The sequence below is a fragment of the Diadema antillarum genome, unplaced genomic scaffold, assembly GCF_040938485.1.
Source record: "Diadema antillarum isolate AM-2024a unplaced genomic scaffold, OU_Dant_1.0 scf00000112, whole genome shotgun sequence".
NCBI classification, from domain to species: Eukaryota; Metazoa; Echinodermata; class Echinoidea; order Diadematoida; family Diadematidae; genus Diadema; species Diadema antillarum.
In genome coordinates this window covers 3,730,436-3,755,891 of record NW_027271001.1, presented here as the reverse complement: position 1 = coordinate 3,755,891, position 25,456 = coordinate 3,730,436, and the positions used below count along the sequence as shown (strand labels likewise).

Genomic DNA, 25,456 nt, shown 5'->3' with positions numbered 1-25,456 from the left:
ATACAAAGACATTGACGGAACTATGCAGCAAAAGATGCTTGTTTTCCATGCCTGACAGTGTTATGGTTTGAACGCAAACCTTCACTGCACAAGACTTAGCTACTCACACAACAAATACAACAGTACTTGAGTGCCTACGTAAGGCATGTCTTCCCGTAGATATGACTTTTAAATATTCTGTGTTTTCAGCTGTCATAGAAACTAGTGTATAGAGAGTGGGACACAACAAAAATAGTTTTCTAAATCTCAAATTCACTCACTGTGCGGGAATGAAATAGCACACCTTAGCCCCAGAGGTATTAGGTAACTTACACATTCCAAACAGACACGGCCTGTGAATCTAAATTCAACTGCAGTCCCCCCCCCCCAAAAAAAAAAAAAAATCTCTTTCCAGTTTTTGTCTTCTTTATCGCACACTAAGTTGTCACAGCAGTAACACTAGTCAGAGGTCAAGTCTTCCTCTTGTGAAATATTTCTAAAGTATCTCACATTGCTTTCCATTCATGTTTTCATGCCATATTTTACAACAAATCCTCTAAAGTCAAAGGTTGGTTTGGTTTAATCTCATATTTACTCACAAAATTCCACTTCCACTGAAATGGTAGCCCCGTGGCAGTTACAGTGTGACATGTGGTCCCACACATTAAACTCCATGTAACTTTACAACCGACTAAATTTCTGATCTCTTGTTTAATCAGGATAGTTGCTACATGGGAGCATGGACACATCTACATGTACACGTACCTAGCCACTAGTACTGAATAATACTCATGTGTCGAAAGTGACAAACCGTTGTGTGACAATTCCCCTTTCGATTTTAAAGGGGGAAATCAATTGTGTCAAAGCCAACACTGGAATCACAAAACATGTATGTGATAGATAGAAGAGTTGTTACAGTTTACAGTAAAAAGAAAAAAGGAAATCTTTATCACTACTGACGCACAAATATTTTGATTCATCTTGGAATGGTGCAGTCATAAAAACATATCTCACCTTATCAAAACCCGACGTGACACCACAACACAGCTGAACCCCACAAATTTTGGCAAAATCTTACTTCACATGGAGCCAACTTTTCAAGGCTTGTAATTGTTCGGAGTTGCAGAGTGCTGAAATGATGAGTATGTACCAGTAGATCGAGATACACTGACTCTGCAAGACAAAATATTTGGTCAGCAATTTCTTCCTTCTTCACAAACTATAAAACTCTATCTTTTGCTTTAAGAATATATTCCACACCAATATAATTTCATGTGTTTTTTTTTAATTCATTTGTGTGTTTTAGGAAAACTTTGGTGTTGATCATCAGTCTACATTGTTTCTGTCTAAGTCATATATTCTAAAACCATATTGGATATAGGTTTGGTCCTTCACAGGTAAATGACTGTTAAACTCTAGTACAAGCCACTCAACTGTAAACATTTTGCAACAATGCACCAATAACTAGAACGTTGATCAGCTGTGTAAAGTTACACAACTGTGAAAATGCTTGGATTATACTTCAAAACCTCATTCCATGTTTATCAAATTCACAAGACAGACACTACTACATCACTACAGTGCAAACACTGGCTAAAAAATGCTAGGCAGGAAATATTTAACATTACCATAATGATGTCGGTGTGCGTCACTACCCTAACATTGACTGCTGGTGATGGGAAATTCAGAAAAAAAAAAGGAAAAAAAGATGAGAAAAAGGGTATCCAACATCCCAATTATAAAAGGTAGAAGTCTGAGGGGCTCTCTTTTTTTTTCTTGCCACTCCAAACCATGCCATACAATAAGGATTTTGCATTCACTATTGGCAGAGAAATGGGAAAAGGTAATCCAGTCTCATCCATTTCAGGGATGGTCAAAGCTTTGCAAAACCTAATATGAACTCCACCCACACTGGAAGCTGTACAAGATGTCTAATTAGTCCACCCAGCAGCTGATATTTTTGTTCATACTGCATAAATGTAATAAGACCGTGGGCTTCCATGCATGTACGAGGTTCGATTCCCCGCCTGGCAGTAGTGACCTTCAGCAAGGCACTTTATCCTCATTGCTAAGTTTTTCGGAGGAGATTTGAAGCAGTCGTTCCCTTGTGTTGGACAGCGTTACCCTGGCATTATGAATAGAAAAGAACCCACTACACTTCTCTTGCAAAGAGTAGGCTGAAGTGGCCAAATGCTAAAAAGACTGGCTGATATCTGCAATAAACTTTTAAATGGAAGGAGGCAGTTTACCCTCAAGATAAAGAAGAGGAAGAAGAATATAGTACTAATGCCCCTACCTTATACTATGTGTGGACAACAGCCACAGTAAATTTTGCTCAAGAGGGAATTTCATGAAAGCAGTGACTATGGCCATGGTAGGTCATCAAACAGACATGTAACAAAGGACTAGGAACTCATTCTTTGAAGTGACTTTGGAAACAATTTGATGCCTACTGCATACATGTTTTGTACATTTGTCAAGGGGAAGCAGATCTTTACTTTTGCCTCATAGATGCCATCCACACAAATGTGCATCTCCTTTCACTGTTTAACATTGGTGAATTACTTGCCATAACACCTTAGAATGCAAGTGATCAGACCTATTCATTACTTAACCTTCCCCAGTAAAACAGTTGATTAATTGTGATAGAGGTGCTTAAACTTCTCTTACATGTTGCTTAAACTTTTCTTGTCTGTCATCAAAATATTTTCTTTACAAAAGAGAAAAAAAGAAAGGAAAAGATAAAAAGATGACATTTTAAAGATACGTTCTACCAAAAGATAGAAAATGGAAACTTCCTGGCAAGGTTATTCTAATGAAATACATGTAATAATAATGCACATTATACTCCCCTAAATAACAAAGGATAAGGGTTTGGTATGATTGTGCCTTATTTAGTGAAAACTAGGTAGATTTATTTTTCTATGCAGATTTCTTGTTTTGCTTCATGAGCCTTGAGGTAAGGTTCTGCAGAAAACATTTCCAACTCTCTCGCACTGTCATGGCATGACCCTTGGCATACTCAATGGTACAGTTGTCAAGGGCAGCAAGTGTTACCACGTATTGCCAAGCTGGTAACGAAGACTATGTCCCAAAATAGAAAACTATGTCCAAAGAGAATTAACCCGTTGAGGACGGGCGGATTTTTCGACAACACACATTGCCCATAGATGCCTATCCGAGTATACTCGGGACCAGTCTTGAACAGGTTAAATAAGAATTCTATCACTGGAAGTAAAGTTTTATTATACCTCTGCTAGCCTACATCAAGGCTGCCGAACATTCACACGACAAAACCACAAGGGTTCCAAGGAGCAATTAGGAAGATGATTGCATGTTATGTGCATCTCACTGGGCAAAAATAACCCCAAAATAATCCCAAAATCGGGGGAGGGAGGAGGGGGGAGTACATTATGACATCAAGAAATAGTAAATCTTTTGGGGACGGCTCCTTTAGAATCAGGGAGACTCAACAGCTTCGCTAGATTGATATCCAATATTGTGTTCACAGACCCTCTGATTCAACGAGGTATAATCGATATCTTTTCCTTTGTCTTTGCAATGAGATGTCAAAATCGCCATATCAAAAAAATGTCTGCTCTGCCTCAGTTTCAATGCGGGAGCTTTGTACACATACATTCATACATTACTCCTTCATGCCCCTACACTGAACCACTTCCCAACATCAATGCTTAGAATACATGTTATACATCTCTGTAATTACACTAAAAATATATTTGTATTCAATCTATAACTTTCTCTTGCAAATGATATATCTCTCTGCTCTTTAGCAAATATACAAAAAAAAATTTATCGATGTCATGTGATCGTTATCTTATATTTTTTTTTTGTTGCTATTTGATCATCACATTAAAACACACAAGCAGACTAGTGTAATTTGCAAAACAAAATAGTACAATCCTTTAGATTACACTCTATTCACAATTAACTTAAATATGGAATGATTTGACACATAGATCTCACAATGTCTGTTTGCTGGTAAAGCTAATCCTTCTCGCAGTGTCTTCAAAGAACACCTAACATCACACTTTGCATTAGATGTACAGCTTGGTCTTCCATCTGTCAATCTTAGTATTCTTTCCTTCGTCTTTCTGATCTCCTGCGGATAAAAAACCCAGAGATAAATACAGGCTGCAGTCTTATCTGATTACTCTCGGAGCACCAAGGTCTCAGACCTCTCACCCCACGTCGTCCCCTGGCCGATTAGCCTCCGACAGAGAGTGGAGTTTTCATTCCGAGTGGCGGCAGCATGGATGAATTTTTATCGACAAACCGAATCCATCATCACGTTTCATTTCTTCATCAAAAGAAGGACACTGTCCTGTTTTTGGGGTGATTTCGGCAGCTTTTTGGCAGCTTTCAATCACAGGCGGTTCCAATTGCACTCCAGATAAAAGCAGAAAACTGCTACTTAAATCTCTTCCAAAATGTCTGATTCCTCGATAATCGATTCCGACCGATGGCTGGACTCCATCCATTGCACGTTGCATTCTCAAAATAAAAAAGCAACACATGCAGCAGGCAATGCCGTCTGATCTCAGACCTCAAACTTGACGGATCCCTGTGTGGCCCGGCTCAGCGTGCGCCCGACGCTGCCGCCGGTGGTTGTGGGGCTGGACCCCGCCCCGATTCCCGTGGGGCCGACGCCCCCGGCCCCGTGGTAGGACGCCGTCCTGGTGGCGGGCTGCTTGGCTGCACGCACCGGCTTGGAGCGTCCCGGCAGGCTGAAGCAGCCCTTGCGCAGCACCACCCTGGCATTGCCGACAGCCGGACGAGAGCAACGGCTCAGGCCATCTAGGTGTGCTGCGTAGCCATCACTCAGGATCTATGAGAGAGAAAGATAGGGAAGAGATGGTGAGGCAGATAAAGACAAACAAACAGAAAGAGAAACAGAGAGATTATATTTCACGAAAGAACAGAGATATATATTTCACGAAAGAACAGAGAGATATATATTTCACGAAAGAACAGAGATATATATATTTCACGAAAGAACAGAGATATATATTTCAAGAAAGAACAGAGATATATATTTCACGAAAGAACAGAGATATATATTTCACGAAAGAACAGAGAGGAAGAAATAAATATGAGGAACCTTGTATCACATATGACATCTTCACAAAAATATGACTGGTGGAAATCAGGATTACTACAAACATTAGAACCCTACTACTATCTTTTTAGAAGGCAGCTTGTTACATGTATCCTCCATTTAAAACCTCCTACCTACTTCAATACCCATTGTTCAATTATTACTACTGCTATTATTACTATTATCATTATTCATTTATCTGTTCATTCACGTATTCATTTATTTATTTATCTGGCATTTCAATATAAATACAAATGAAAATATTCATCAATTAATTAATATAACACAATATTTTGAATTCACTCCACATGAATTTGTTTAAATTTTGCGACACTTACCATAAAGCAATTCACTTACAGATGTAAATATTTGAGATAGTTTGCAATCATACAATTGTGTTCATGACTGTACATAATTTTGCTGGAAATGAAAAATCAATGAGATGACGAAAGACTGGATTCAGCTAGGAAGATTATATGATACTCACCACGGCTTGGTTCTGGTATTTCTTGGAGACCTTGCCGACAATGTAGATCTGGGATGGTTTCAGGCCAATGCTGGAGTAGATTGGGATGTCTTTGCTGGAACCGTATGCAGCATGGATTATTATCTTGTTCTGCAACAGAGAATAAGGATAAGTGGAAAATTTGACACATGAAATTCAGTGCCTCAATGACAGAGGGATGGCTGAATGCATGAAAATGGATGGAAGAGGCAAATAAAGGATTTAATGCAAAAATAGACATATCAGTCAATTAATATAGACTAAATTAATGTATGGAGCATGATATTAATGATTATTATCAAATGAGCGAGTGACTACATGAATCAATGAATAAGCGAATTAATGACTGCATGAATGAATGAATGTACAAATGAGTGATTGGTTGAATGAAGCAAATGATGGAACAAAAACTGAATGAATGAATATCAACCCATTGAGGGCAAGTCCTGAGTATACTCGGGCAGGGGTCTATGGAAAATGCATGTAGTAGCAAAATCAACCTGTCCTCAACAGTTAAAAATGGAGAATGCATATGGTTAGTTACCATCACAACATCAATGTAGAGTAGAACAAATATCTGCCTTAAAATATGTAATAAGTTCTCTAAATGGTATAAGGGCCAGAAGGAAGTACTGAATTGAACTTATGCTGGTCTCCAGATACACATCTTCTTGACAAAAAACCTGAGACTCCAACTCTCAAAATTTGAGGCCATTTTCTCAAAATCTCCCACTTTTCCTCTGTAGTTTACATTTCTCCCGCTCTAGCTGAGTGTCTCCTGCTTAAAATCTAGCTTTATCCCATCCAACTGTTAGTTTTGTCATGTTCAAAAGCAAAGGCTAAGATAGCATGAGAGAGCACCTAGAACCCTAGAGATTCCAGAGCCTGGACCCCTGCCCCAAGGGATGTCACACTTAGCATTCATGATATGTACTGCACGTAAGAGTGCATGTTCGTAAGATTAGAGTCCCCAGTTTGCTAGAGGGTTTGGGCAGGAGAATCTCCAGTTTAAGAGATGTTTTGGGTTTGGAGTCTCTAAGAAGGTGTGCGAGACAGAAAGAGAGGAAAGAAAAGAAGAGAGAGAAAAGGGAGAAAGAGTAAAAAGAAATTTGGGGTGTTCCCCTTGGAGCCCGACCTGCTCGATGAGTCCCTTGAGGTAGTTGGCCTTCTGGCGGAGAGGGTCCGTAGTGATGCTGTCACAGAAGGAGACGGCGCCGTGGGGAAAGTTGTGCTGGGCCAACCAAGAGACCACCTTCTGTTTCTGCATGCTGGGCCTTGCCGTCACGTAGATGATCAGGTAGTTCAGCTCCTGCCAGTGCCTGTAGGGCGCCACCACAGTCCCCAGAAGGACAGTCATGAAAGTGGGTAAAAAATATATTTAGTGGCATGAATGAAACTAGAGACATCAATTCTATTTGTTTGCTAAGCTTTTTTCCTTCCCACCTATTTCCAACTCATGTTTGGTAGGTAGATTATTTTTAACAACAAGAATACAAAAAAGCTTCAGTGTCTAATGCGTGCTTTATTACTAGTGACTATCTGTTAAGTGTGTAAGTATAATATTGTCAACAAAGTGAGAGCAATTACAATGCCAACTAGATTGTTTTCAACTCATTTACATCTTCAAGGAATGCACTGCATTAATAAAAAACAAAGCCAAAGTATGTAAAACAATACTTGAAATTTGATGATGCTATCTACATGCTTACTAGGCATAAAGCTCATACAATATCACACATCAGAAGCAAATAGCATTCCTGACTTGCTGATGAATGAACACTTGGGAAACCGTATCACGGCAATTACAATGAAAATCATAAGACAACAGCAAACAAGGAAAAGTAGAAATTACGCCGTGCATAATATATGTCCCCGCCGGAAGTAGCATTTTGTAACAAAATGTACAATACAGGTCAAAAAATCAAGGTCAAAGGTCAAAGAAGTCAAAGGTCAAAATTCTGTGTAGAAGTGTTGAAGCCCTCACCTAGTGCCATCACATAAAGCAAACGGAATCGAAATCGGGTTAGAAATGGCGAAGGAGTAGCATTTTGTAGCAAAATGTACAATACAGGTCAAAAATTCAAGGTCAAAGGTCAAAGAAGTCAAAGGTCAAAATTCTGTGTAGAAGTGTTGAAGCCCTCACCTAGTGCCATCACATAAAGCAAACGGAATCGAAATCGGGTTAGAAATGGCGAAGGAGTAGCATTTTGTAGCAAAATGTACAATATAGGTCAAAAAATCAAGGTCAAAGGTCAAAGAAGTCAAAGGTCAAAATTCTGTGTAGAAGTTTTGAAGCCCTCACCTAGTGCCATCACATAACGCAAACGGAATTGAAATCGGGTTAGAAATGGCGAAGGAGTAGCATTTTGTAGCCAAATGTACAATACAGGTCAAAAATCAAGGTCAAAAGTCAAAGAAGTCAAAGGTCAAAATTCTGTGTAGAAGTTTTGAAGCCCTCACCTAGTGCCATCACATAAAGCAAACGGAATCGAAATCGGGTTAGAAATGGCGAAGGAGTAGCATTTTGTAGCAAAATGTACGATATAGGTCAAAGGTCAAGGTCAAAGGTCACGACTGAAATTCTGTGTAGAAGTTTCAAAGCTCCCATGTAGTGCTATCATATAAAGCAAACAGAATCAAAATTGGCTCATAAATGACAGAGAAGTAGCAAATTGAAGATTTTGATCACACACGGACGCACACACGGACGCACACACGGACACACGGACGGACGGACGGACACACGGACACACACACGTACGGAGCCCGTTTCATAGTCCCCTGCTCGAACTCGTTCGGCGGGGACAATAATATAGACACATAAATAAAGTTTAATTCAGACATGAAATATACAGATAAAGTATTCTTTACCTTCTTGCCTAGCTACCTGTAGGCTACCACTTAAACAGGTTAAACAGGTAAAAAACACGGTTTTACTCCAAATACTGACATCAACATTTTGTTACTGATGGACACTTCCCAAGGTTAAAAGGACGGTCCACTCACACTGACCGCTCAAAGCATACATATGCCTCACCTGACTACATCGACGGCCCCCGCCCTGACCTTGGGGTCACGACCCATGATGGAGACGCTGGCGGTGAAAGACCCGTCGATGCTGAACACGACACATTCAGTATTGGGTGGGACTACAGTCAAGTAGGCATCGGATGACGTGTGGTCACCTCTGTGAACAGTGAAAAGATACACAAACACACAACAGGTCAGTTCTGTGTCCAGATATTTTTCAGTTTATTTGTGGGTTGTTGTTTCTTTGTTTTTTGGCAAACCCAAGGACTCAGTAACAAGGTTCCTATTGAATACAATTCATACCTTTGAACACAATCTGAAATCATAAGAATTGATATGTCTGTCAATTAAAAAAACAAGTCAAACAAAGAACCCTGAATGCATGTAAATGAATAAGAGACAATTCAGTTCACTTCGTTATTATTTCCATAAGCCTAAACTTACAATGAAATCAATTTCTTGAGGTATAATACACCAAAACAATCTACAATCTACAGAAGTTGAATCAATGACTGCAACACAGAGAATCATACTCTTTGAACAAAGAAACAGACATCTCAATAGGTTCATTCTTTCATATGCTCAGATATAAGTAGCAAATCCTCATTACCATTCAAAATCATCTTTAGAGGAAAGCAATAGCTTCTAATGGTCAAAACCTGGACATTGAGACAAAAGCACCACAAGTGGATTGATTGACCACTGGGGAATTCTCCCCAGTACACACCTCACTACCATCTTGACCGGATAGATGCCCTGGCCGAGTCTTCTGGACTCTGGAATGGTGTAGGAGACCCTCCCGTTGCTACTGGTCACTTCGGTGGCAAAATGCACCCACTCACCGGATGGGGGCTGGGTCATGATGTGAATGTCCACCTGGCAAAAAATGAAAACACCACAAATTAATGTGGATGCCAGGGAAACCAACTTGAACAGTGGAAATCTATTGCTCCTTGCAGTATAATTTCTCAGGGCTGAAACGGGAGTAATGGATAATCCTATTCAGTCATTTCCTTTATCTTTCAGTTTAGCATGTGGTCACTTTTGCTTCCAAAAAATGAGGTTTTGCAAATGATGGAAAGTATTTCAACGTGAGCTTGATGATGACATATCTTAAAAGCTAATGACCAAGTCAAATGCACACTACACTTAAGATTTTTGCTTCAAAAATGCACAATAGCTGAGTCGGAATGTCAGCAGCATTGTCAATGTAGAATTTTAACAAAATGTGTGATACAGTCACAAACGATGGACTATGAATGTTTCACTTTACATAAAGCTCTCAAACAATGGATTTGAGCAGGAAATTTACAACTGCCAGAATTGTTTTCTACCGTGTCATTGGCTAGTTTACTAACACACCTACACCAACACACACATACTTATGGAGGTAAAGTAACACATTGTACATACAGTGTAAATACATGGGTATATGGAGAGGCACATCTAGATAAACAGATACATGGATAGATAGAAGGACAAATGGATAAAGAGAAGAAGAAGAGTACGAGGATGATCAATGAAGTAACCAACCTTTTCCCCAGTGAGAGTGACCATGTCCAAGGTGCTGTACATAAATCTACCAACTAGTGTTTGAGGAGCCCCCTCCATGACTACTACATCCTTGGCCCTGTGGTTCGGGTTCACACTTTGCTGTGGAAGACAAAACACAACATTTCATCCACACTACGGCATACTAGCAAAGCAGATGTGAACTGAAGGGTTCCATGACATTTGCTCCTCCGACAACTGCTCCATTAAAATATGTGCACGCTTAGCCAAAGGTGAGTTCTACCCAGTCATAACCCTAGCCCTAATCCTAATCCTCACATCAAACTAAACCTAAAACCCTATCAAATCTATAACCCTAGCCCTAAAGTCCTTGGAAAAAATTAGACCGGAGCAATTGTCGCAGGAGAAAATGTTGTGTCACCGAACTGAAGTGACTCATACATGTACATCAGTCAAGGAATTTCCAACTACATTTCAGTTTCCACTGTTACTACAAATTAATCATTGCACCACAAGACTCAAGTCTTAGACTGTCACATAACTACATTGTAGTTTGCATCATTTGATATAGAGTGTGAAAAACTTCAGTTTGCGGAACAGAACAAAATTTACCTTTACATTCTATCAGTGTTTACCAATTTACTTTGGAGATTTAATTCCTGATGAAAAATAGATCGGTAACATCATTTTCGCATCTACATAATTCATCCTGCTCTCAATTTGACATTTGTTGCAAGGCCATTGTGTTACTGCCATGAACAGGCTTCACTTCTTACAGTGTTGTGGCTGCCTGGTATCAGCAAGTCATATATTCAAATCTCAGGCCGATTCTTTGTTTTTCACTAGGTTATATATAATATACAGATCAAAGAAACAAATCATACTTACTGAGAGCTACAGCAAATATGTCTGTCTTTGATGGTTTTACTTCAGGTTCTTATGATAATTTGATCATTTTGCTATGCTTTAATATGGAAATAAAGAATTTTATCACAAAATGAGCTAAATCCATTCTTGGTAAGTTTAGATATTTGTGATTAAAGCTGCTAAAAACAAATAAAATAATAAGAAAATTCAGGAGAGTCTTAATCATAACTTATACAATATTCCTTAATATGTTACAAGGGAGGTATCTATACTGGAAGGGTTTAATTTTCCTCTGATGATGGACTTACTTTGAAATGTTTAAAAATGGTGTTTAGACCATTTTGCAATAAAAGTTTTTCATTAATCAATAAGGTCATAAATAAAACAGAAAAATCTGATACCTGTCAAGAAAACTTTGTTTTGTTTTGTTTTTGGTTATGTGAATACCTTCATCTTGACTGATGTCCTCTTCCTCTGCCATTTCTCCCTGGGCTGGGCTGGTACAAAGTTTGCCATCACTGACCCATCTCCACCATGGCCACTGATGCTGTCACTATGGAACACCTGGAAGACAGGAAAATATAACAATAACTAGAGAAGCACTCTGAGAGCGCAGACCTCCGCCAAGCATGCAGCTCATTTCCACCACTGATCTTGTTCTTCCATAGAGATATCAGTGATTTCCACCCATATGTACTTATAGCATGCTGAAAGTGTTTATAGTGTGCTGAAAGACGCCGAATTTCCCAATATAGAAGCTTCTGTTACGTCATAAACCCTCAGCTGCACGGCGCGCCTCGCCCTAGCAGAAACTAGAGCACGCACTTTAGTGCGTGCATGCAAACCTCAAATACGCGCAGCCTGAACTCCCAAGTTCATTAACCCTACCTGCCAAAATATCAAAAATCCTTCATAAATTCCCCAAAAATTCTCAGATCACTACCAAAAGTTAATTGTTTGTTACTTGTGTCATTCTCAAGCTTTCCTGCAAGTTTCATTCCAATCCGTTCACTACTTTTTGAGTTATTTTGCACATGGACAAACTAACTAACGAACATATATTGTACACACAAACCAACGGTAACGAAAACATAACCTCCTCCCTTGGCGGAGGTAATAATAATAATAATAATAATAATAATAATAATAATAATAATAACAATAACAATAATAATAATAATAATAATAATAATAATAATAATAACAATAATAATAATAATAATAATAATAATAATAATAATAATAATAATATAATAATAATAATAACAACAACAATAATAATAATAATAATAATAACAACAACAACAATAATAATAATAATAATAATAATAATAATAATAATAATAATAATAAAAATGATAATAATAATAATAATAATAATAATAATAATAATAATAATAATGATCATAATAATAATATGATCATAATAATGATAATGTCTTATTTATCAGGGTAGCCTCTTCAGTATTGCCACTGCTCTACAAGAGGGCCCTGCCATTATAATTACCCTAGCGTTGCCAGGTACCTATTTATACACCTGGGTCGAAAGGGACATACAGGTTTGTAGTGGGTTAAAACATCTTGTCCAGGGATGTAAGCATCGGGCAGAAATCGAATTCGAGTCCTCCGATTCAGAGTCAGGAGTCTTATCCACTACATCACAGTGCCCCTAATACACATTATTCACTCAGCATTTAGAATCAGCAATTCCTTTATAACATGTAGAAACACATCAAGCTATGTTATCACCACATACAGTTCTCACTACATGTGAAAGTAGAATATGCTACAAAGAGAAGTAGAACTCTGCAGATCATATTTCTTTTCACACACTTGAATTTTATAGTCAGCGACAAGCAAACTTAGGGTGCTAATATACCACACACTCTGTACTACTTGTATTCCACAGTTTACTTTCAGTTCATTTTCTCTATGTGCAATTTGTTCTGCATCACACATAAACATGCAATTCTGCATTAGAAAATTGGAAGAGCTTGCCTCACTGTCGTCGTAGGGAAAAAAAAAAAAAAGAACGCACAAACCACAAATGCAAACACGCTCAGGGGAACGGACACTTAAGGAAAGCTGTCACACTATGGAACCATCACAAGAGAAATCTATTGACAGTATCTAGTTATTAAGTTTATACCCCTGCTTCAAAAACTCTACAGACATTGGTTTTTTCCATACACCACAATAGGCAAATTTACAGCTTAACATGTTAAATCTTAGACTGATGGTTTGTATACAATACTTGCAGATGGCTACTATAAAAGTGAAAACATAGTTCTGGTAAGGGTTTGAGAACTAGTTTCTGATCGCTACATATTTTATACATAGGCACATGTTCAGTTTGTATGCGCGCCAAAGAAGTTCTTTGATGTGTATGTTGTATCGGCCCATAACTGCGACCAGCCAGAACGTGAAGCACTCCCAGAATACAACACTGTACAATCCAGAGGGACAACTCGGCCTTGCTGTGATGGCGGGGCCGAGGTGTCCCTGAGTCTGAGTTTTAACCAGACCCCCCTCGCGTAAGTTCTCAGTTTTGATCAATATTTCACATTTTTGTCATTACCCAACAAATATCTTATTACACCATTATTCCACACATTTCTTAGGCATAAGTGTATATTTTGGAGCAAAATTGGACAATTCTGCAGGTGTCTTAGAACCATGTTTTGCTTTTCATTGTTCAATCATGACACAAACATTTTTCTACTGTCTTTCCAAGTGTGACCCCTCATTACCTGTCTGAGAATGAATGCAATCGTGTCGGTCGACTCCCAGTAACTGGCATGGAACAGATGTGGGAGGGCGCCCGTCGGGAATGCTTGTAGAGCCTCGGGACAGTAGAGGGCATAGTCCAACCTCTTGCTACCCCACCATTTTGATGTGATTGCATTGACAGCTAAAATAAATGCATAAATAAATTTCATAACTGCCATGTTTAGTTGAAGGGGTGGTACAATGTATTGGTGCTGGTATTTCCATGCATTGCAAAATTCACATCTCAGATTTTGTACAAACATACTGCCTTGCAAATAAATTGTGTATATTCAATGCATGTCTTTTTCCAGGAATTTTTGCTTCAATTTATTCACTACTTTAATATTGCATCAATCAAATGCTTCACTTGAATGTGAATAAAAACAGCAAATGAAATTTCAGTACAATTGTCAATTATTCGAAAACATATTCACATACATCATGATACAATGATAATTTCTAAAGAATAAAGTAAGCAAAGTGTTCAAGAATGAATGTATACAAATTTACACACACACACACACACACACACACACACACACACACACACACACAGATATGCATACAAGTCAACTTTCCACTGACTCTTACTTTACAAAGAATATAACAGCAAGTCATTGTTGATTCATATACTGCAGCTGCCCATACAAACTGTATCTAAATGTTTTAAACAGTTGATACTGATATGGCTTTTGGGTGGGAAAAACAGGATATGTGGGCTATCTCTCTAACTGTACTTCTTCCTGAAGTACCTGGATTTCTTTTCCTCCCCATACATTCACACTAGTAAACTGTTTCCATACTAAACGGCTTAGATAGGTGTCAAAAACTATCAATGCCTGACTGGCTCATTTTCTCATTGTAAATAATTCATGGCAAGACACATTTTTAAACTAGAAAAATGAAGGTTTGGACATTATATATCATCACATCAGGTTTGATACATTTCTTTTATGCAAACAAACTTAAAGGCATTATTTATCATTTGCAGATAAAACAAAAATCTAACATTAGTGCTTCAAAATAGTTCTAAAATATGAGTTAGGGGTAGAAACAAGCAATGTAAAAAACATTAATCGGTATAATCAATATTAAGTAATAGTGTATTGTTAAATATACAAAATGTGAACAAGATCTATGATACAATTATCTCTAGAATAAGTCATCTACAGTAACATATGGTTTACTGAGAAAAATAGTGAACTTTCCTTACATTTTTTTTTTTTTTTTTTGGGGGGGAGGGGGGAGAAAAGAATGACATATACACACATAATTAATAAGAGTTCCGTGTTGGGTCACTAAACTATCACCTCAACAAGCCATCCTGGGCAACTGCACTAAAAGAAGTATAAGAGGAGAGAAGTAAGTATCTAAAGTTGGCGGAATAATTACTGTGTAATGCTGGTCCAGAGAGGACACCCTCTGTCTCTCCCGCCTCGCTGGCCGAGCTCGCCACGCTGGCGTGCCTCCTAGCGAACCCATCGGCTCTTCCCTCAGAGAACAGCAGCATGTTAGCAGTGATGGCATCAACTATAGTGAGAGATGGGAGAGGAATGGGAAGAGATATGAATATAGATAGATTGATAGATAGATAGATTGATAGATAGATAGATTGATAGATAGATACATAATACATACATACATAGAGAGAGAGAGAGATGGATAGACAGACAGACAGATAGATAGATAGAAAGATGAGTAGATAGATAAATAGAAAGTGGTTAGATAGATGGATATATAGATAGATAAAAAGACAACACAAATAGATTGACAGAAAAGATACATGCATACATACATACATACATACAAAGAGCAAGAGATAGATAGAAAGATAGGTACATAGATAGACAGATAGATAGACAGATAGATAGATAGATAATTAGATAGATAGATAGAGAGACAGACAGACAGAAAACGGATAGTAAAACAAGAGAAATAGCAAGACAGAAAGATAGAATAAATTGACAGAAACTTGGATAGACAGATAATAGATATATAGATAGACAGGCAGACAGTTAGATTGAGAAAGAGAGAGAGAGAGAGAGAGAGTGAGACAGGATGAGAAAGACACATATATGTGTACCGTGAGAAAGAAAGGCAGTAAAATCATTTCTCTATTCATGAAAACCATGGTCTCAATGTAGAAACCAAAACTAACACTTTACAGAGATTACAGTACAAATGGTAACATTAAGAATTCAAATAGATCATTGACCATTAGCCTGATAGTTACGGCAAAATTATTGCACTTACGTAAAGAGCATAATAATGCGAATCAGAATAGGTAGAAAACTACATCAGCTATCGTCCTTAATGAGATTACATTATCTGAAGCCAGAGAAGTATACTTCACTCTGCCCCATCAACATTGAAACTACATGTACTCTTAGATTTTAGTCTTCCCAACAAAATTACAGATGAAGACTGTCATGGACATCTTATAATGAATTGTAGCCACAGACAGCATTTTCTAGATCAAGTTATACCCTGCTGCTAAGTAGCAACAGCAAAAATCCCAGTCTAGAGTCACACATATCGTAAATAGAACACTTGAAATATTCCCTTAAAATGACAAAAATGTTACTTTTTCAAGCTGGACTATCATCATTACCATAAATGTAAAACAGGATTTAACTTTTGAACATTTTTTTAATGTTCCTCATTATGGGAATGTGGTGTATCTGTAGTCTACTTTGATGAAAATCAGTAATTTATTTGTTGTTCACACAACAATATGCATATGTGAAATTTATAAGATGATATTAAATCAGTGCAGGCAATTCTCACAGCATACAATATAATTTACTTAGTGAAAAAAAAAAAACCCAACAACAACAATAACAACAAAAACAAAACTGGAAAGCGTAAAAGTGGGATGCACTTACTCAACCCGCTCCGTCGCCCATCACCAAGGGGGTACTTCTGGTACCTCTCCACCGAGAAGGGCGTGACCAGGGAGAACTTGCTGTGTAGGAGGGGCTCGAGGCGGGCCGCCGAGGGGTCTGTCCGGTGGAACAGGTTGTACAACTGGCTGCAGACTGGCTTTATGGGCTGGGCTAAAAGATTCAGGAAAACAAATTTAAAAAAAAAATTTAAGCAAACATCTAAAATCAACAAAACCAATATGATAGAGGACAAATATTATGACAATTAATTATGTTTCATATTTGGCATTATTATTACAAATTTGAAACGAACATTTTGCAATGGACTTGGTATTAAGACTTGGTTATGTCTGTCAAAGTGATCAAATGTGCATTTGAACATGGACTAACAGACCAATAACATATAGCATTTGATATCAGCTTGCACAGTGAAAAAAAAAATCTGATGGATTCAAAATAGTATAACTCCTGCTTAAAGGGACTGTACAGTACTGGTTGAGGTGGGGATTCATGTTTTGAACATTCCTATGTGACATAATGAGAAACCTCTTATGAAATATTAAAGAGCATGAAATTTTAAGAAGGATTCAATGTTTATTTGATGAAAATTGGTTTTCAAATGGCTGAGATATCCAAAAAGTTGATAATAATAAAAGGCGACAGGCCACAACTTTATTAGGATCTCTTTGTTTCACCTTGTTTTTGGATATCTCAGCCATTTCTAAACCGATTTTCATCAAATAAACTTTTGATACCTCTGAGAATTGCATGCTCTTTGACATCTCAGGGAGTGGTTTCTGAATATCTCGCAAAACGTTAAAAGCTAAATCCTCACCTCAACAAGAACTGTACACACCCTTTAAACTGGGCATATCATTAGACGAAAGGACATGCAACTTACTGTATACACCATATGTATATATATACAGCGAGTCTAAATTTTCACAAATCGGGACTACCGAACGATTTCATGAGTGGTTAAATTTCCGATCACAGACTACTGTACTGAACGAAGAAATGTATATGCCCACATCACATTCATATCAGGATCAGAGCCAATATTTTTGCATGTCTTTAAATTTGTGAAGAGCATTTGACTTGCAAAATTTGTAAAAATTAAAAACGACACAGTACTCCATGGGTAGAGGGCAATATAAAAAGGTACAACTGGTCAACCTAATTTCTGACACCACTGAAAGACAGTGGAAGATAATTCTTGTTCTCATTGTTAACATGAATAAGGGGGGGGGGCGGAGTTTCTCCATACTTTTCTTTTATTGAATTTGAGGCGTCATTGAATAATCAAGAAATTCCTCGAAAATTCAAACCTCCACAAGAGCCATTCACTATTTTTACAGTAATTTTAATGACATGAAGCACAAATTACACTCAATGATTTTGAAAGATGGAAAACTATGAATAACTACTGGAATGAATAAAGGGGGGGGGGGGGGGAAAGGAGAAGAGAAGAGTGATTACCAGGTCTAAAGTCTTGAAGAGACCTCCTGTAAGCCAGCACCATGCCCAGTGGTGAACCAAACATGAAGAAGTGAGTCACCTCAAACTCCACCTTGGGTACGATCATGTCAGAGGTCATACTGACCTGGGAGCAGAGGCTGATACGACGGCCATCAGGGCCGACGTCGACCCCACAGCCTTGGAACGAATCCCTCGTGGAGAAGGTGGGGTTGGAGAAGCGCTTGGCACGCTCGTACAGCACGCCGGTCGGAGAGCGCCCTCCGGCGGCCACAGCGGCATCGTGCATCGACTGCAGGTTGTTGGTGCTCATGCTGGTGTGCTTGCGGGGGGTGTCGTACTCGGACGAGCGCAGCATCTCCACGGCGGTGTTACTGGGGCATTTGTGAGGAGGCGGCGGGGACATCGACGCCGCCGACTGGGCACTGTTGGGGGTGGGGGAGCTGCTAGGGACCGGACTACCAGTGGGGGTGGATGGGGCTGGGGGAGAGATAGGGGCATCATAGAAGCTGCTGCAGTGGCTACTGGTCGGTGATAGATACTGGTGGCCATGCATCAGGGTACCCCTGGACAAGGCGTCATATCCCAGAATGGACCCCATACAATCTGCCACTACACACACCTGCAAAACAGAATATAGGAAGAAAATATTGATCATTTCACATACGAGGTATGTCAGAAAAGTTCCAGGACTGGTGTCATAAAGGATCTGATGGCTGCAGAGAGATAAGATCACAGTTACAATGTACATACTCCAAATAGATTGCTTTGAAGGTGAAACCTCTTAGTTTGAAGTTTGGGTTTGAAATAAATCTTTTATGACACCAGTCCTGGAACTTTTCTGACACACCTCGTAAGTTTATGACTGAGAGCTAATTTCATGAACAATAGTAATTAAAGGCTTTCAATTCCAAGGTAAGACAGTGCAGACTTTTAAATGACAGTGTGGAAATCTTCAATACCACAATGTAGTAGAAACTTCTCACAGTGATGAATACTGGATGAAGCAAAGTCATTTCTCTGTGCAACTAGAAGATGCCTTGATCGTTCAAATACTCCATGTGACCATGCATCACACAACCAACCAAAAGTGTTACCACCTGATTATCTGTGAGGACTCAAAACGGGTGAAATGGGTCAGCCTTGTCAAATCTTGGTTGTTGTTTTTTTTAATACATTCTGAAAAAGTTATTCTTCTGTACATTTTGAAAGTTTGGGATCATTAAACGAACAGGAAATTGTCTTTTTGCAGTTTTTCTAGCAAAATTTGTATTACCCGACTTAGGCTTCCTCATATTTACAAGTTCTGGAGCACAAGAAACTCTTCAAACTATCTTCACTTTCAACTCTAATAACTTTGGAAGGATGTTGCACTGAAAACAGCGGTCATGAACCTACACAATGTACTTAAGACTGTGGACAGTTTCAGTTTAGTTCGATAATTCTTCCATAGTGGTTGCTATGGAGTTTTGTATCATATTCTTTGTTCCATTCATTGCACAGAGCACCACTGAGTGAGACTAAGCACTTGAATACTGTAGTAGACCCTACACTTCAAAGCCTCTTTTAACAGTAAACACACTTTTCCAAAGTATGTACTTTCTTTCAAATCTTTAGATGGGTTGTAATAGGAAACTAAGTCTATTTGCATTGAATTACATGTCACTTCAAAGCGTAGAGTCAGCTCTTTTAGAACCTGCCTGTAACTAATAATCTGAGTTAAGGGACATTTTTTGGGTTTTTGATGCCAGGTCACATTTGATACAGAGTAAATTGATTAAAAAGAAAAAGAAGTAGTTTTATTAAAGGATAGTTTGAGGTAACTATTGGAGACACTGTAACCAATGCCATCTACTGACAAACTTAGGTCGAATTGGAAGGACTTGTTGAAAGAAAGGAGATCCTCCCACAGGGCAGCCTGCTACATGCTACTGTGGTACCTGTCACAGGCACATGCTGATACTAAACAATGTTATCAAATAAGTTTTTGTTTTGCATCTGACATTCAAAAATTGGGAAGAACTTTGCCAAATAAGCTGAAAATATCCTCCAAAACACATATAATCTATTAAGAAGAGCTTTATTCAAAGCTTTTACAGGGAATTTGTAAAGCCCGTAGAGCTGCTGCCAGTAGATATGAAGATTTATTACCTAAGTTTCCGATTCACAAATTGGCAACACTTTCAAAGACGTTGCCAAGGACACGAAGCATCTTACTTGTCCCTGGAATCTGTGCCCTTCTTCCGTCTTGATGAACTCCTGGTACGCAGCGTTCATCCTCGACACAGTCGTCGTCACGGCCTCCACGTAGTCTGGGGTAGACGTCGCCATGATGGACAGTGCTCCGATGGGCACAAAGTCACCCGTATTGGTCTGGAGTTTGTTGTCGAAGGCTGATGAGCTACTGTCCCCACCACACGGCCCTAGGCTAGAGGGGTTGAAATAGTCAATTCTCAAATGTTATCTTGCTCTGAGTAAATGCATCACAGCAGCATGAGAAGTACCCCCCATTCACACTAGACCTCGCATCTCAAGGACAGTCATCAGAGATCTTGGCCCTGTTTCATAAAGCTGTTCGTAAAGTTATGAACAACTTACGAGCGACTGGTCATCAGTTCTGAAGTGCTATACTTATCAGAATTTCAATAATTCAGCACAAGAACTGATCACCAGTCGTTCTTAAGTCTAAGTTACAAACACCTTTATGAAACAGGGCCCTTATCTTATTCATGACTGACCATCCGAACTGCTATCTCAACCGTCCCCGAGCTGTGGGAGGCTATTGGGGCTTGGGGTGAGCCCTGCTACTTGAAACCACACTTCGTGCATGTGCACATTTGATGACCACAGCTAGGGGCAATCATTTATGGCCCAAGGTCACTCTTCCCTCGCGTATTTTGTCCCCAGCCTTGACTTGCCTCACAGGGATGGTGGGAAGACAAGTCCTATGTATACACTCTGGTTTTGGAGGGGAAAGCCGGCACTACAGGACTTTCCTCGCGAGGTGGGGACTAGTGTGAATGCAGGGATATTGAAACAAATTTTTTCTTGACTTTCCAACGATGCAGGAGAGTAGGGTAAGTTAATTTCACTCATAATCATAATAAGACATAAAAGAGAGACTATGTCACGCCCTTCAGTTTGCCTGGACATCATACAACTGAACGCTCTATTTGATCACAATTCTTGCTCACATCAAGACATTGTGGTTTGACTGACCTCACTCTCTCTCAAATACATCAACTGTTTTCAACTGAAACATATCAAATCACGAGTCAGTTTTCCAGAGGACAAACCTTTTAATCCTTCTGAAATGGTTTCTAGACAAGTCACCAATTCTATAAAATATGTGTATTCTTTTCATAAATGGAAACATCAAACCTGCCTGAAGTAGTCTTACATGTACTTTAAGACTAATAAATCGCAATGAGTACATACTGCTTTTCTGTCATTTCCTCCTCTGATCCCTCAAACATCCCATTTCACACTGACTGTATCACCCATTTCACACTGTCTGTATTATCCAGTTCATACTGTCAGTCTCAGCACATTTGGGACTGAATGGGTGGAGAAAGGAGCCAAGCAGCACACAGCGGGGAGACAAACCTGGTGATTAGGCTGACCGCCTCGTGGCAGGTGGACGGACAGGTGACCAGCTTAACCGCAATCCTGCCCTGCGCCATGGGAAAGTGCGCCCTCACCACTGCGTCGAAGGCCATCCTGAAGGTGTTGATGTCACTGCTCTTTGCGCCGGACTCCTGCATGCCGTCGAGCACGTTGCCACCGTGTAGCACCAGGAAGAGTACAGTGATGTCTGAGGGCATGCTGCCCCCATCACCCATGTGCAGGTGGGAGGCCCCACCCTCCTCAGATGCAAAGTGAACACCGCCCCCTGTGTTGCAAATTGAAATGAAACATAAAGAATACCAGGTCACTATCGATGAACCCTTTTGTATCTTGTTGGCCCTCACTCCGAGGTACAAAAGCTAGCTATCAAATATATGGAAAATCTATCCAGAGTATGAGCTTAGTGCTAGGTGAGCATATCTGTCAATGATTGCAAAAGAGGAATCAATTTTCAGATGCTTGACTATGATAGCCAATAATCAGTCCAGGTGTATTTTAATTCAATTTGATCTTTCTCTCCTGAATTTTAAGTGTTTGGAGTCTTGGCAGGATGTGACAAAAAGTCACAAAAACGCCTACCATCTACCATCTTGTCTTGGCTAACTCAATACTACAAGACACCATGGAAGAAGATGATGGGCGTGTCTTACCTTCCATGGCAACAGGACTGAGGACATCCTCTGAGCTCCAGTGGGACAGCATCGGGCCATCCTCCTCCTGGTCCTCTTGCCAGTCTGTATCGGTATCAAGCAGAGACGAGGGCAGCACGTCATCTATTGAATCCCTGTCAGCACAACGTGGCCTAACCTAGCTTCAAGGCTTTTGGTTTAATTTTCCCCCTCTCAATATCTCTCAATAAAATGCAGTTCATTTGGCTGATAGCAATGTAGCATCACATATAGATGACTACTACTTTATCGTACAAGGTGCCACAAGAATTTTGATAGTAGTGAAGCTGAAGTTTGTTAGCTCCACTGAATTTATGCAGCACTGCATTTTTTCTACTTTTTCAAGTAAGGGTAGGTCACCTCAAAACTATAGCATGCAGCACTATAGACCAACCTGTGAAAATAGAGTGGCACTCATACACTGTTGAGACTTCTTAGAAGCTATTGTGTGTGCTGTGTCATGGAGAACATGGGATTGAAGGCTATGCTACTCTAACACAGGCCATCTACTTTATTGATGCTTGAGAGAGTGGGCGAAGCATGAAATGAGGCTAGTACTGGTATATGAATTTTAATACTGCATGGAACTAAAATTCTTCAATTTCCGGCCAAACCAACCAACAAACAAACAATGGAGTCTGTAGTTGTATTTTCCACTGAAGCATTTGTTGAGTCCCATACTTATTAAAGAATGTAAAACCAATTAAGAAAACACAGTGTAATCTTGCGCTTGTAGCTCAGGTGCCACCATCCATCCAACATAAAATCCATCCCATCCCGTTCTATGCTCGTTAATGCTATGTGGTCTGTAAATTCTTAATTTAGTACATCGACTGCTCTAGATTGGCAAAAGGACACAAGTTTAAACAAAAGTGACACTTCTTATACAAATGCTATGGACATACTCAAGAATACAGAACCTGCATGAAATATGCCGTTCCTGTACACCAATTTTTTAATAAATAATAATTTTTTAATAATAATTGTTTTGGATATAAACTCCAAATTTTATTGTCCAAGAAAGGAAATTCTTTTTGCCCAATTGATCGTGGGCCCGGCAGCCACTGAGCAGCGCCAGATCGACGTTGCTCTAACCTTTTCAACTGTTGAACGGCAAACAAGGTAGCAGCAACTCCCATCTTTTAACGTCTTTTGGTATGACGCGGCCGGGGTTTGAACCCACGACCTCCCGATTGTGAGGGCAGCCGCTCTACTCACTGAGCCAACACATCAACACATCATTTAAAGTATATCAATAAAAGCTATTTGATATCTCTTATTTGGATGATTTGTTACTTGCTTCCTTTTGCCACATGAGAGCAATATTGATGTCAGCCAAGAGTAAGAAAAGATTATTCTGCTGGTCATGTGACTTTTCATTGGTAAACAACACTGCAAATTTATACTGCCTTCATGTCTTTAACTAATGAAATGCAAACTGCAAGCCATAAAACAGCTGGGGGTTAGTTGTCAGTGGTTGAGAGAGTACCTAGAAATGTTAATTTGTTTATTAAAGCAGTAAGACATGCAATTTTTTTTGTTTAGATACCATGCCATTTCCTCTGTAAAATCCAGACAAAATTCTTTGGGCATTTGGTTTGTGCAAGCTAATCAATATAAATATTCATGAGCAAGTTCATTTGACCTCTGGTTTTTATTTTAAACAAAACTTAGCATATACAATTCACACAAACACACACACACACACACACACACACACACACACATACACACACAAACAGGTACAGACATCCACATCAACCTCCGATATGCCAGCCTGCTAAGCTCTGCCACCATTATTGTCAGCACTGCTGATTGAGGAGATGGTTTTTGAACAATTGAAATAATGATAATTCATAAGCGGCATTTGTGAAATACTTCAATTCAAATACATTTCAAGGCACGGGCACTGTGTCTCTGTTCTGGGCAAAGCAAATAATGCTGATCATGTGTGCCGCAGAGACTTTCAAAAAATGATCTTGGGTTAACTCTTTTTCATTTCTATACAAAGGTTACTATGAAACCTTACCAATTCCCTTTAGCAAAAGGAAGAAGAACCTTTGGAAGATTGCAGATTAGAGTATTGGATTTTGATGTGACTACACAAAGTTAATGCATGACCAGAAATTACAAATCTTGAGATATTAAAAGCAATGCATTCATACGAATCGTACTATCATCAGATGAGGAGTAGAGCAACTCTTTGTGGTTACTGTCACCCTGCACAAGCATTTCAAAAAGTTTGAAGAACTTTGATTAACTTGCCATGAAATTTCTCATACCCCTGAATACCAACCTGTACTAAGTGTTGCCACAACCTAATGGGATAAATTCTTGATCAATATCTTGATCAATATCTTGATCAATATCATAGCTTTCATGCAAAGTAAAGTGTTAACAAGTCTGCAGATGTCTTCAAACTGAAAAGGAGACTAAATCTCACTCTCCATACTATTGTCTGATTGAGATTGCTACAAAAAGCTGGTTTCCCATGGCAACAAAGATGAGGGCTCTGACTGCAATGTAAATGAAGACAATCAGCAAAATTAGACATGACAACTACCGGCAAATATCTATACTAGAGTCTAATGGAACAGCCAAAATTATACTAATCACCATGAGAGCCTGATAAAGTTGTGGAGTATATATTTTTTTATCTTAATAACTTTAGAAATTCTAGACTCTATGCTCTTCAGCCATATATAATTTAACCCTCTTTTAAAAAAAAAGCAAACTTTACAAAAGTGTTAAAAAACAACAACAACAATATGATTGCCAGCCTCCCATTAGTTTAGGAACTGAAGGTTAGATGCTTTTAGGCATATTGGGATTAGGCATTGAAATTCATTAGAAGGACAATTCAGCTTACGGCAGCTAAATGCTTCACGAGAAATGCTTCAGGAGAAAAGCAGAGCATCTGACATCAAATTATCCAAGGGCTTTGAAGTTCATATGGGAAATACAATCAATTGTACACCTGTTTTTCAAATTTTGATCTTTCATCTCCAGCTTCACACTTTTC

At 39.1% G+C, this 25,456-nt stretch overlaps 1 protein-coding gene across 1 annotated transcript in view; it reads right to left on the bottom strand.

The window, feature by feature from the left end:
- Positions 1-991: 991 nt before the first annotated feature.
- Positions 992-25,456, bottom strand: part of LOC139719656 (protein retinal degeneration B-like) — a 70,099-nt gene continuing 45,634 nt past the window's right edge. The window contains exons 9-22 of the mRNA XM_071631062.1: positions 22,417-22,500; positions 21,746-22,031; positions 20,357-20,567; positions 18,143-18,761; positions 16,664-16,834; positions 15,171-15,308; positions 13,760-13,920; positions 11,457-11,573; positions 10,164-10,283; positions 9,358-9,506; positions 8,638-8,787; positions 6,736-6,919; positions 5,583-5,711; positions 992-4,825 (exon numbers count right to left, since the gene is read on the bottom strand). Of these exons, the coding sequence (XP_071487163.1) occupies positions 4,538-4,825; positions 5,583-5,711; positions 6,736-6,919; positions 8,638-8,787; positions 9,358-9,506; positions 10,164-10,283; positions 11,457-11,573; positions 13,760-13,920; positions 15,171-15,308; positions 16,664-16,834; positions 18,143-18,761; positions 20,357-20,567; positions 21,746-22,031; positions 22,417-22,500 (2,807 nt within the window). The 3' untranslated portion in view covers positions 992-4,537. The remainder of the gene's footprint in view (positions 4,826-5,582; positions 5,712-6,735; positions 6,920-8,637; positions 8,788-9,357; positions 9,507-10,163; positions 10,284-11,456; positions 11,574-13,759; positions 13,921-15,170; positions 15,309-16,663; positions 16,835-18,142; positions 18,762-20,356; positions 20,568-21,745; positions 22,032-22,416; positions 22,501-25,456) is intronic.